Source organism: Lepisosteus oculatus, chromosome 3, assembly GCF_040954835.1.
Source record: "Lepisosteus oculatus isolate fLepOcu1 chromosome 3, fLepOcu1.hap2, whole genome shotgun sequence".
NCBI lineage: Eukaryota > Metazoa > Chordata > Actinopteri > Semionotiformes > Lepisosteidae > Lepisosteus > Lepisosteus oculatus.
The window spans coordinates 2,020,005-2,033,671 of NC_090698.1; the positions used below are offsets into that span (position 1 = coordinate 2,020,005).

The following is a 13,667-nucleotide window of genomic DNA, read 5'->3' on the forward strand; positions in this document are numbered from 1 at the left end:
TCGCTGATTATCTTGTACTGGGTTATACAGCACTGTGGTTTAGGTGGGATTGTCCTTCTAATGAAATCTTAACGGTGTTTCCTGTAGGTTGAGGCTGGAACATTACACTGGGTGTGCAAATGCAGGGGATGACTTTCAGAATGAACTTGAATAATCGCACTGCAGAAAACATCTGGACACAATGCTCTAACATTATCTTTGACAAATCACTCCTTGGCATTCCTTCTGCTGGAACACCTATAATCCCCTTCCTTCCTGAAATTTACTATAAGATGAAGAAAGTTCATATTTCCCCTACTGGGATTTTTAACACCACATCACAGCTTCTGTGGAAGCCTAGAAAAATCCCGGTCCAGTGTAAAAAAGTACACAAGAAACTATACATTGAGCTACGGCTCCAGTACCTTTAGAGAAATGTATCACATTTTATGATCACTTAGCTTCCAGTGCAAAATATCTATGATTGACCGCAGAACTTTATAAAGACTTTGAGCTGAAGCAATCCACCTTAAATATAGGAACAAGAGAAAAGCTTTGAACTCCAAGACCAGGAAGCGCTTTCCGAGAAGAAATGCAGGAGCACGGAACAAGCTTCCCACCAGTCTGCCATCACAGACTGACCGGATGACTTTGCCCCCAAGAGGGTCTTACCTTGATGTGGTCAAACAGCCTGTCCGTCAGCACCCTCACTCCCTGATTTACGATCTTGTCCAGAGAGGCGTTGGCCCGCCTCGTCGCCTCCTCGCACTCCGCCGGCTCGCACTGGGTGCAACGGCGCACGAAGGCCCTGCCGTCAAACCGCAAGAGGCAGGGTGAGCTCCGGGAATAAGGAGGCTCGAAGAGTACGGATAAGAATGAATGATACTAGCAGGTATTTCACGTTGTGTTCAGGAAGGGGAATGTGAAAACCTTCTGAAGGGCTCTACTGTACATCACTGCATTCAGGGGATTACTGAAACACAGGGGGAGCAGATTCCAAAGGGTCTTTGGAAACTCAGCTGGGCGCAGGGAGGTAGACACCTACTTAGGGAGGGGGGGATTGTGAGCTCCAATGGGCTGAATGGCTTGTTTTTGGCACAGTTTTCCTGCGTTCCTTAGATCAGACCCCCTCACACAACTGACCGAGCCGTGCTCCTGCGCGCGACTCCGCGGGCCAACCCGTCTCTGCTACGGAGGGGAACAAGCTTTTGAAGACGTGGCCACGGAGAGGGAATTTTCACACACCTGAAAGGGGGGCAGCAGTTGACGAGGGCGATGGTCTTCGAGATATAGCCGTCACCCTGCTGGCCAAACTCCATCTGGGTTTCGTGGAAGAACTCGACCTTCCTCTGGAACCTGACACGATGACAAGAGACGTGCACAGTGAGCGTGGCTGAGACACAGCAACACAGCGCCCCAAATACGCAGGCGAATCACTAATGTCTCTCCGAAGAGAACATGCAGCGTTAAGGTTATGCTCCGGCCTCTATAAGACCACAGACATCCGGGCTTGGAGTCCAGCAGATACAATGGTCGATTTGTCTTTACCAGGAAGCCACCTGATATTAAAGGTGGGGTTTAAGTAATGCACTTCCCTCCTATGGTTTCATTTTATTCCAATTACTGTTCTATTGTACTTGTCCTCTGTGAGCCTGGTTCTATTTTTATTGCCTTATACTTGCTCCGACGCTTGCCATTCCAGATCGCTGGAGGCGAACGCCAGGAAGTCGTGTGGGAGGAGGGCTGGGGTCGTGAGAGACACATGGCGAGCCTTGCGCAAGGCTTGTCCACTCGGGCTTCGGGGCATCAGGGGAAATCTCCTCTCCCGTCCAAGATACCCTTCGAGCTGCTCTGAGAGGCAGCCGTGCCAAGGTCGTGGCGGAGTGGGCAGAGTGCGCGTGACATTTTTACAGTTAAAAATTAACTTTGAGAGAAAGAGCCTTTCAGAAAGTTAAACATGCTTTGAAGTCAGAAACAAAAATTTCATTGAAACACCTACCTGTATAGCTAGGAGAATCATACTCAAAGTACCAGTAGTACCGATAACATTATCTTTACTATTAATTGACTAGATAACACTTCAGTCTATTATGTCTATTTTCAATGTCATTCTATGGATTTACTGTAGCATGAAATGACCTTTAAAATTGTCTGTGGGCTATTCCTGACCTCCCCCTTTTCCCCATGAGCAAGTGCTCACTGTGAAATGTTCCCATTAAGTGTTTTTTTTCCACACGGGTGATTTTCGGTACTGTTCAATGTAGTGGAAGAGTGTACCAGAGATTTGCGATGCACTAATGCGAGTCCCCATCTTCCTCACCTGGACAGGAACTCTGCTAGCCCAGTGAGACAGCACTGTGCCACACGAGAGCCCAGGTCTCTGGTGATGGTGGCCGATTTGTCCAGGTCTACTTGCAGCCTCTGCATGAAGACAGAGTATCATCAGACACTTGAGCTGATAAGCACGTTCCTTTCTTTTTTTATCACATCACTCAATATGGCACCTTAGTTTTTTACTTTAAGTTGTCTATCATTCATCCCTTCAGCCCCCTCTTGGATCCTAGCTTTTACACAGCATTCAGCACTCTTAGGGAAGTCTGCTCTGTCTTTTAGTTGCTCTCCATTCAGTGTTTCACTCAAAGTCACTATGTCTTAATCACTCACCTTACTTCACTAATCCAATCAGGCACTGGAGTATTCAGCCTGATTCACTGTTACCCAATCATGATGCTCACTTCACTAATCACTTTCCACACAGATCTTTGTTCTTATTATTTCAACTCTTCGCCATGTCTTCAAGCTCACCATCTTCCTGAACAAAACTCGCTCCCCTCCCCACTAACTGTACCAGCTGATCCTGTTTGGCCAGGGATGCCTCTCTGAAACCTGCACTTGCAGCTCTAACAGTTGCAGCCGGCTTGTGTGCCGATGGTACAGCCAGGCAGGACACCTGTGCCATCTAAACATCTCTGGGCTACAAGGAGAAAACACGCCGCTCCCTGTCCAAGCGATGCCCCACTCCTCCAGGTGCTGCTGTCTCCAGCCAGCCCTGAGTTAGCTGGCCAGACCTGCTCCTCACCAGCAGACTTCAACCCCATTCAGCCATGCAAACAAGCTGCTACATTAGGAACATAAGATGCCAGTCTTCCATCACCTTCATACCTGGTGGACAGACCCTACACTGCTTCCCTCACCCTTATTAGTTTACTGGGTAGCTAATACCTTTCCTAATGCAGCCCATTTGCCCAGCACCTGTGTTGCCTCTCAGTACTTCTCAGGGGTACTTGGAACACCCTTGTCTGTTCTTATTGACCTCTCAATAAGCCCAGAGGATTGACACCCAGAGCCTACTCTACCACGAGCTCCCCCCATGTGGAATTCCACTCCTTCTAAATGCTAGTTCTTCACTCAGCCCAGGAGTGCCTCCCACAAAGCCACCTCTCGCATCTTCACATACCTAGTCTGCGCAGAGCAACCACACACAACAAACACACCTTCATTACCATGGAATAATACTGGAACAACCCAAGAAAAATGACAGTGAAAATTTAAATATTAGAAAAGGGCTAAGATGGAACATTTAACTTTAAACTCCTTTAAACCTTTATTTTAAAAATACTTGTAGAGTTTTGCACTTTTCATCATGCAGTAATTAAAAGACATACTCCGTTCAATGAGGCTCAGTGAATGCAGACCTGCTCTGGGAATGATTTAAAGGACAAGATGGCTGTAAGCTTGTGTTTATACCAGAAACAGCCAGTAGGGTTCACTGCTGTACCAGCACAGCCAGATCCCAAACCAGTGTGAATCTGGGGTTACGGTATCGGCGCAAGAAAAAGAACAGCACGACTTAAACAAATTTTAGCTTTAGAACAAATTTGACTCACTTTCTCTTCCTCCCAATAATGCCCAGCCAAAATTGCAAAGCTGTGTTTAACTATATGTATACTTCACTGTTCAGCACCCTTGCTTGACCACTATGTTCTGAACATTTCAAGTCGATGATTAGGAGAAACATAAACTGATTTCTTTGGCTTTAAATAAAAAAGTTCAATAAACAAAACACTGAGCTACAATTATAAGCTTAGCCCAAGTAGACATCTAACTGTTTTTCAGATTTTGAAGATCTGCGAACTTTATAAGATACAGAATCTAAGACATGAGAGGAGTTTCTACTCGTAAAACTGTTTGGTTATTTTAGAAGAGATTCAACAGAGCAATGTTGGTTGCTACCATGGGAGCACAGTTCAGCATTAATAAATATACCATAATCAGCAGAGCCACATGCAGAATTATGGTTTTATTACCACAGTTAGTACGGCTGTGAGCACCGTGTGGCATCTGCTCTGCCAGCCGAGATTAGGAGAAGGCAGGTGCCACTCCAGTCCCCTCCCCCCTTCACAAACCCAAGCCCTGCTTCTCAGCTGACAAGCAGTTTTCCCCCGGGGAAGGTCATGTCAGCACACCCTGTGCAGAAGCTCAAGCTGGACGGCAAAGATTAAAAATGAGAACTCAAAGCCCAGGAACAGCGAACTGTGACGTACTTCCATGATACTGGAAAGCCGCGTGACTAAGTGAATAATTGATCCAATGAGGTCATCAAGAGACTAGCTGTTTGCAGTCCCTAAGATGTCAGACTGTTGCCACCTGCTGTGTGTGTGAGTAAGAGAGGAGATCCATATTTATCTTTACATGGTCGCTCAGGGAGAAGAAAGAACTTCCAGGAGCGTTTGAAAAAACAACTGTGTGTTGGCCTGGGGCTGAGTCCAGCGTCAGAGGTTCAGGGTGATGAAAAGGAGTGCGAATGTGCTGCCTGACCTTGATGACGGTGCTGGCGAGAGTGGACTGATACTCCTCTATGTGTCGGGACCCTGTCCATCGCCTCTCCTCCTCCTCCAGTACCTGCAACAGTTCTGTCGTCACCTTGTCCTGGAACACAGGAAAGTAGAAATGTCTTGAGAGCTAAGTAAGCATTTTCATCACGCATGCATTCTCTGGATACCCATCTCACCACTGAGATTATTGTTCCAGAGCCTTTAGGCCCTCAGTAGTTCTGATTTGTGTGTGTAGGTGAGAGGGTGTTGAACAAAGAACAAAGATAAGGACAAATTGCAAAAGGGAATTCAAGGGAGTAGAGGGACATGGTCAATTGAATGTGGGAAATAGCAGGAGGGAAGAGTCTCGAAGCATTACAGTGTATTTGGTATTTTGTATATGTGGATATTTGCGAAGGCTGAAAGTCTTACCCTGACAGAACTGATACAGTCCTGCTCCAGTTTCTCCACAATCTCCAGTGGGAGCACTGGACCCAGACTGGTGCGGTCGATGGCACGAGTCAGGCTAACGTTGGCCAATACCTCCCTGAAAGACACAACATGCTGCTGATGAAATTCCACATTGTATCCTCCTAATGTGGGATGTGTGTCCCTGATTTCCTCTGTCTGCCTTTGTGATTTCTGCAGCCTGCCTAAAACTCTGAAGAAGACATTTGAGTAAAAAATGCAGCTTGCAGAGCTCATCATCCCTTGCAAATATTCATCAATCTGTTATCAGAAACCGGTTTATTCCTTGGATGGGTTGTGACCACCTGAAGTCTGTACTAGAATGGGCACAAAGCAGGCCTACACCCTGGATGGGACACTGGTGCCTCACAGTGTGAACACACACACTCTTACAGGGCCTATCCTGAGCCACCAATTAACCTAGCAACAGGAACACACCCGCATATACACAAGAGAACATATAAACTCCACACAGATCGTCTCTCAGCGTGGAGCCCAGGACCCAAAAGCTCTGAAGCAGCAGCATTAACCACCATTCCAGCCAGTCTGGGTCAGTTCTAAACTCATTTGCTCATTTTAGACCCATTTGGAGTCAGAGCCTTGATGTGATCGTTGAGGAGTCTGTGCCTGTTACAGTATTTTATTGGAAACACAGAAAGACATCAGGACAGGCTCTGCAGTCCACTGGAGCTCGTTCTCTGTCTGACACTGGCAGCCACTGGCCTTGCTCGAAGATTTTATCACAGTGCTGACATCTGCAAGTCGTTATGCATCCGTTATCTGTCTCCCTTGTGATTTTCTGTTTGTTGTTTCTGCTTTGACTGATATTTGAAACTCGACTTTCCAGCCAGAAAGAGCTTCCAGTGAGAATCTCCTTGAAGGCGATCACAGTGGAGTCTGCTGGGGAGCTCCACAAGGCTCTCAAACTCATCGCTCCGACGTGGAGCGTGGAAGCTAAGTACAGATGCACTAAACACACAGCAGAGAAGGAGAGGTGCTAGGAGCCCTGAAAAACTGAAGCATCGGAGCAGTTAAACTGAAAGAAGCTGGGTGACTTTTAAAGCCTCTCAACTTTTGTGTCAGGTGTGGCCCAACTTTCCTCCTCGAAAACTTCAAACACGCTCCACTTCATTTTCAAAAACTTGATTTGAATGCAATACAAACACATGAACAAATTGTTCTGCTTTGCACACCTGTCTTAAGGTCTGCCCAGACTCTAATCTGTGGCTTTGTATCCCAGACCAACGCCCTGTGCCGGCCCACCGACCTGTTGTATGTGTTGTGAATCCAGTCCAGCAGGGCGTAGTTGTCCGAGATGGTGAGGGGGTATCTGGTGAGGTTCTGCAGGCGCTGGCCGATGGCCTGGTGGTAGCTCTGCACGTAGACGTTAAAGGCGTTGTAGTCGTCAGGGTAGATGGACACCACGTTCCTGCTGGCCGCGCCCAGATCCTCCACCACGCGGGTCCTCAGCTGCCCCAGGAAGCCGGCCAGCTGCCCACTCTGGGCCTCCTCGTGCTGGGGGAGGCTGCCGTTCGCTGCCCCCGCCACCGCCTCCTTCCACTTGCGCTTGAGCTGCCGCGGCCGGGGGCCCTGCTGCCCCCCCTCCTTCTGCACCCAGTCCTGATCCGCCGCCTCCTCCTGCTCCACGACCTGCACCACCAGCCCCAGGGTGGAGCCGGGGTTGGGGCAGCGCAGGGACTCGCGCACCACGTCCCACAGCTCCTTCTGCAGCGCCTCGTACAGCAGCTCCACGTCCTTGGCCTTGCGCCGGCCCCCGTCCTTGGTGGGGCTCGTGGCCTCGTCGGCGCCGCCCGCCGTGGGGGTGCCCGGTCCCCCCAGCGCGGCCTCCTCGCACTCCCGCTCCAGCTCCAGGATGTGGGTGTCGGCCAGGAACAGGTCCCTCTTCGTCACCAGCTGCAGGATCTCCAGCACTGCCGGGGAGAGAAGAGAGAGCTGCAGACCAGCACTTCACATCCCCCAGCCATTCACCATCAGAGCTGCTCGCAGGCACGAGGTCAATAAGGAATCGGGATTGAATTGTTTAACTCAGGCTCCACTGAGGATCGGGGAATGAATTTAGATAACAGATAAACACTTTCCTGATTATTTTCTGTAAGGCAGCTGCTCTTTGAACAAACAGCCCTCTCCCCCCTTATGACATCTTGCAGTTTCCCATGATCGTACTGTGCTTATACCAGGCATCAGAGTTTGTGTTGTGCTTTATCACATACCTCTAAAGTTTTTACCATGGTATACTGTGGTAGATGTCTTGTAATGACATCTTATGTACCTTTCTTACCTTTGTACCTGTTTTGTCTTACCATTTTGTTGTCTTTGAATGTTGATTTATGCTGATTTATGACTGTGTGAGGACATTTAAGGATCAAAACCACTCAAATCAATTTGACTGTCCCCTGGGTAATTAATAAAAAAATAAATGCAATTAATCCAGTCAATGTTCGCAGCAGGTTTCAGAACGTAGCTTCCCGCCTGCTATGTGCTCATTGTGGTGTTTTTGCAATGGCAGTAGACCGGTCGTATTTCTATTTGCAAACAGTTAACTTATAACTTATGAAGAAAACTTGAAAGGTTTCTCGTATCTCTGATACCCTCCGAATGGACCTCATTTCTCTACTGGTGATATTGGTGCTGCATTTGTTTTTGTAGCTCCATCTACATCTGAGAGAAAAAGTTACTGGTCGATCCTATTTCTCTCCGTGCGAAATCTGATTCTGTTAGGCAATACTCTGGAGGGGTGCAGATTTGAAGTGCCTTTGAAAAGTTTACTTGAAATTCACCTCAGTGGGAAACAAACAGAGCCAAAAGTTCTTAATTCCCACGAACCCAGAACGGGATTCCTAAGCTTGAAAGCCAACAGTGCTTTCATGCACAGCATGCGTTCTCCGGTTCATTCAAGAGGACGTGTGGACCCACACGTCGATTTCGAGAGATGAACCATTGCTATTGATCTTGTTTAATCTTTGTCGACTGATAAATGTAGACCATGTCTTCAAAACGCCATTTTTATGAAAACTGTTACTGTGGATTGTACACGTTAACTTTGTAGCTCATGCTTGATTCGTCAGGATTCATGATATTAATAAGGATTTCCCTGGGAACACTGTTTACATAGATGCCTTCATACACAAGTGTACTTGCATTGGCGAACTTTAAGAACCTTTACAATTGACCCTAATGTGCCAATAAGTGTCATTTTGTAATGACAACTGTTCATTTTTCTCAAAAAGTGAAGGATAGATGACTCTTTGATATCACTCAGAAGCACATATCTGACTCTGATTGACTGGAACAGCTCTAGAAAAAAAAATAACTGTCACAATACAGTATATGGCATCCTTTGCACAGTTCACAATGATCTTTTGTCCTGTTTCTTTCTGAAATTCAAAAAGCACAACACAGAAATAATATATAGAAGACAGGACACAAAGGATCTGATGGAGCAGACTGACATACAGGTCAGAGGACCCGTGAGAGCTAAGGAGATGTGTATTCAAAATTGAGAAAAGGAGGCATTTCTTTACACAAGGAGTTGTAGGTGCCTGCAACAATTTACCCAGGTATGTTGTTGAAGACTTCTATCAATCAGCATCAAAGAGCTGCCACGATTGCTACTCCCCCTCTTAAGGGCGCTCCAGCCCTTCCTTGTTCTGCCCCAGTACCTGTGCCTGTTTTAGTTCTCGCCCCACCTTAAAAGCCAGACGCAGGCGTCACCCCGACGCTTTTCATGGAATCCCGTTTCGTGAGAGCCCGGGGTCCGGCTGTGGCTGGCTCCGTTATGGTTTTAGTTTCCTGTTCCTGATTCCCTGCCACGCCGGTCCCGACCCGGTTCTGGTTTTTACTTCGGATGGATCCCCTGGCCTTGGACTCCACCTCCCGTACTGGATTCCCCATGTGGATATACCCTTGGATTGTTCGCCTTGGATTCACTCCCCCTGGACACCTGCACTCCCCGGACGCGCCCCCCGTCTCCTGACCCTTCTCCTGCAGGACTATTTTTCCCCTTGTATCCTCACAATTCCGGATCGTGTCTTCCGCATAGGGCCCGGAAAGAACCGGACCGTGACAAGAGCCAATCTAGTTAGATGGACTCAATAGTCCTTCTTAAATCTATCATGCAAAGCCTAATCCAGAATGCACAAGGCTGTAATTTAGAGTATAGTACAGTTTATCACAACTGTAGGGGAACTGTGGGAAATATATACAGCCCCTGTCTGATTTAGGAGGTTCTCCTTTTAAAATGACGGAGCTCTGCTCATTAACTTCACCTAACCCCTGACTTAAAAGTCTTATTAAGATTTATTGTTTGCGGAAAGCCCAGATGAAATAAACAGTTCCCACTGAGGTCAGTGAACACTCCCCATTAGCTCACTCTGCTCCTCAAGTCAAGTATGACAATCTGAAAAAAAATTCAAAGACGGCACAAATATATATTTCAGTGTCAGAGCGGATTTTAATGTAATACTCTAGATCAAAGCTCACTTGGCAGTGACTTCATTGAGATCTTTCAAATGCAAGACAGGGATTTACTCAAATGTTCTTCAGGGTGGAAACAAAACAAAGGGCTTCTAGGATTCAAAAGTAGAGTGATCATCTTTTTTTTAAAAAGAAGAAAAGGGTTATAATCCATATTTTTGGAAATGACATTTTCTGAATGAATTTGACTGCAAACGACCTTTCCATGAAATCCTAAAACAAACGCATCTAAGCTGCAGTAAACAAGGTTTTGCAATCACAAAGCTGTCTTACCAAGACTCAGGCAAACCGAGCTGAAACAGCAGTACAGGCTACTTTGCATTCTGCTATTTAATATGTTCACTGTTCGTCCAAGTCTTTAAACATCTGCTGGCTGCTAATCCAGTCATTCCAAAAAAGGTGGGAATAGTGATGTGATTCATTTTCTGGCAGGAACTTGGTGTCCATCAAATGTGTGCTTGAAGGCTTGTTTATAAGTGGGCGAAGTGCACCCCAGATTCAGCCCTGAAAGTGCAGCTCACCGAGCAGTGTTTCTGGTGCAGAGTCCATGGGTGTGAGTCAGTCAAAGGCAGTCCCACTAGGGAATAGTCATGAGCCTGAAGTTAAACTGCTGCTTGGAGTGTTAGACACTGCAGTCTCCATCATTCACCATGCAGCTCGCTACTTATCAACTGTAATTTATTAACCGGTTTGTGAAGGGGATCTCAATTGTTAAAGAACTCAAGGTTAGTGAACTGGTTGGACTGTCGGTTCCTGACAGGTGGTTTATGGTGACGGGTGTGTCTGTGTTCCACCAGCCAGTTAGTTCAAAATGAAATAATTTGGGTTTTCTTATTACGCAGAGCTAAGCGTTCATTGGCATTCAAAGGGCTTTTAAATACTCTCAAGGTGCCAGTATCTGATAATCCGATATGCAGTGCAAGGGTTTTCTAATTGTGACCCTGGGGAGCCCCAGTCCAGCAGGCTCTGGAAGCCAACTAAAAACCATTACTGTAAATTACCAATTTCTACAGATCTGTAACACATCCACTGTCATCAATTGAACACGTGAATTGTTCAATGAAGTAGTTTGAGATCTTATGGGGCTTAAGTGAACAGTGTTGCCAGTCTTTAAAAACAGGCTACCTACTGTATAAGCCCGAGTGGATCGGGGCTCTCCGGCACAAGGGGTTGGAGACTGCTGGGGTGTCCTGATCTTTACAGCGAGCATTACCATCAGCTAGCTCTTCAAAGCTTTACCAGCTCGATTAAAAGCAGTGTGCTCAGTTATGGGCTACTGTATGATGTAGAAAATCTGCATTTCCCTCATTAATCAGACTTCATATTTAAGCAAATGTTATGGCTTTTAGTTTCATAGTGAAATGCTTGGATATTTCTATGCATTTTTGGAAAATTAGAAAAAGAACTTAATGCACAGAAATGTCTCTCTTTCTAATTTGCCTTACAGACAGGAGTTTTCTTCAAGCGTGACTTCTGTGGTATCTTGGAAAAAAAAACGTTCTCTTATTTAACATAGAGGTAAGCTGCTGTCCGTACAGGATGCAGCAGTTCCAATGTCACACAGGGAGCAGCAGATTTAATACGTGATTCCCTGACGTGAGTTCATTCTTGGGTTCACCATGTATCCCAGGTGAAAGCCCAGGAAAGCAGGCATCACTCTGTATGCCCTGCTGGGACAACCAGTTACACGACCAACAGAGGATGGGGGGAACGTCATTCAGCATAGAGAAAAGAAGCCAACACAAGAGGAAACAATTTCATTTCCCTCTGCAGTGTCAACAGAGCTACTGAGCGAGGTCTTGTTTGGGACTTTCAGGATCGCTGGCGCTTCAGCACAGGGGAGCACATAAGACACACGGCCTTTTCCTGTTCCTGTTCTCAGCTGAGCACAGATGGACAGCGACAGAGGTACAGATGGCTGGTGATGTGCCTCGGTGCCAGACGGGGTCGCAAAGATCCGGAACAATCTTCACACGAGCCAGGGAAGAGAGCAGATGTACTGTAGGACCTGTGCTGCAGAGTCGCCCCCGTTTCCCCCTTAAGAGCTCTCCTGGCAATCGGGGGCTCTTCGGGGAAAGAGCTGGGAGAGGCTGGTAGCCCTGTCTAGTCTGTTTGTGACTCCTGGATAGGAAGCATAAAACTGACGTGCAGCCCACCCCAATGTTATCACCAGCCTTGCCAGTACAGAGGAAGGACATCTAAATATAAAACACAATGCCACACCTCGGATCGCGGCAATCACGGTGGCCCTGCTTGACGTTTGGGGATGTGGAAAATGGCTCTCCTTCAGCAAGGAAGGGTAACGGAAACCACTACTCAGCCCCTGTCTTGAGGTCACGGCTGGTGCCTGAGGTGTCTCGCCTGAAGCAGCTTCCCTGCGCCGGTTTAAAAACGGCACAACAGGTCTGACCACTGACTTTGTTTTATAAATATTTCACGATAACGGCCACCAGAAAAACAAAAAAACACCCCCTTTCAAACCACGCAAAAGCAACAGCGCGTTAAATACAAGTGAATCAGAAAGGAAAAGTACATTTTCTAAACGTATTCAGTACTTTTGATCATTGCTGTGCTTGTAGAATTATTTTTCATCTTGTGAGAACCCTGGCAGACAACATTTCAATGAAACTTTTTAAAGATCGGAGCTTTTCATGTTTGTTTAAAAAGTGACGAAGGATGACTAGGAAATTGGAGCGGTCGAGAACTTTAGCTTAGTTGGACAGTTTGAAAACACCAGCTCTTTCTTTAGAAGGGACATCTGTGCTGTTTCAGAAAATAAATATATATAGAAATGCAACCTGCCTCCCATCTTGTGATGTAAATCACAGAAAGGGAAACGGTTCATTCCCTAGCTGGACAGCCTGGCACTGAGCAAGACTCACTTCGGTTTCCTTACCTTGAGACAGGAAATAAAAGCTTGTGTAATTCTGTCAAGAGACAGGCAGTGAACGCATGACTCAGCAAGTCCTGTGCTGGGAAACCCGGGGAATAAGCATGACTCTGTCTCACAGTCCTGCCTGTGAGATCCCACCGCGGTACCGCCACTGCGCGCATCCGCGCCGCTTTGCCACGGAGCTGCCTTTGCGCTGAACGCAAGGCGGCGGCGACCTGGGCTGGGCTGGCCTGGGCTCGGCTCGGCTCGGCTCGGCTCGGCTCTCCCCCCCCCCGGCAGAGCTGCCGTGCGGTCCGGAATGTTTTTCCAGCCCCGGGGGGCCCAGCGCTGCCGCTCTGCCAGGGCGACCCTTCTCCGCGGCTCCTCTCGCCCTCTCAAGCGAGCCGCCAGCTTCCAGACCGCTCTCCCGCCTCGCTCCACCAGCGCAGCGGCGGGGGCCGGCCTCACATCTCAGCGGGCCCCGAGTGGGGAAATATTTTCATGCAAAACTGAAATGTTAACCGAGCAGGAGAGGGCCTGCTCCCCCTGCCGCTGCAGCTGGGCTACCTGCTGGCCTCCGCTGTGGCCTGGCCTCACCAGATCTGTTTCACAGCCATTCCCCCCCAAGTCACCCCCTTTTGTTTGATCTACTGGATGCACTACAAAGCACAGCGAGGCTGGTCCTCAGATAACCCGGGCTACATTCCTTTCCTGCATAATCCATGCCTCATATCGTCAAGACAGCTTTGCAGAAAGTAAAAAAAAAAGGCCCCACTGCGCGATGTGCGAGAATTCATAAACTTTTTATTTCGGCAGAATTGTGCAATATCAACTTTTTTTTCTGGATACCGCTCAAATCCTGACTGGAAACGAGCAAGAAAAAGCAGGGTTGGAATTACAGAGCCCCTCACCTTCCCTTCGCCCATTCTGGCTCATATATACGAAGCAGTTGACTTCGTATTTTGTTTTTTTGCAGGTTCAGAATTATTTTTTTTTCTGCAGGAGCAGCAAAACCTATGTAAATCAGATACTTCCCCCTT

General features: G+C 47.4%; 1 protein-coding gene across 2 annotated transcripts in view; it reads right to left on the reverse strand.

Moving 5' to 3' along the window:
• The window catches only part of exoc3l2b (exocyst complex component 3-like 2b), a 51,674-nt gene that overhangs the window by 8,454 nt on the left and 29,553 nt on the right, over positions 1 to 13,667 (reverse strand). For both annotated transcript variants that reach the window (XM_069187736.1, XM_069187735.1), the window contains 6 exons: positions 6,529 to 7,192; positions 5,226 to 5,340; positions 4,798 to 4,908; positions 2,300 to 2,400; positions 1,225 to 1,335; positions 652 to 787 (listed from right to left, as the gene is read on the reverse strand). In XM_069187736.1, coding sequence (XP_069043837.1) covers positions 652 to 787; positions 1,225 to 1,335; positions 2,300 to 2,400; positions 4,798 to 4,908; positions 5,226 to 5,340; positions 6,529 to 7,192 — 1,238 coding nt within the window. The remainder of the gene's footprint in view (positions 1 to 651; positions 788 to 1,224; positions 1,336 to 2,299; positions 2,401 to 4,797; positions 4,909 to 5,225; positions 5,341 to 6,528; positions 7,193 to 13,667) is intronic.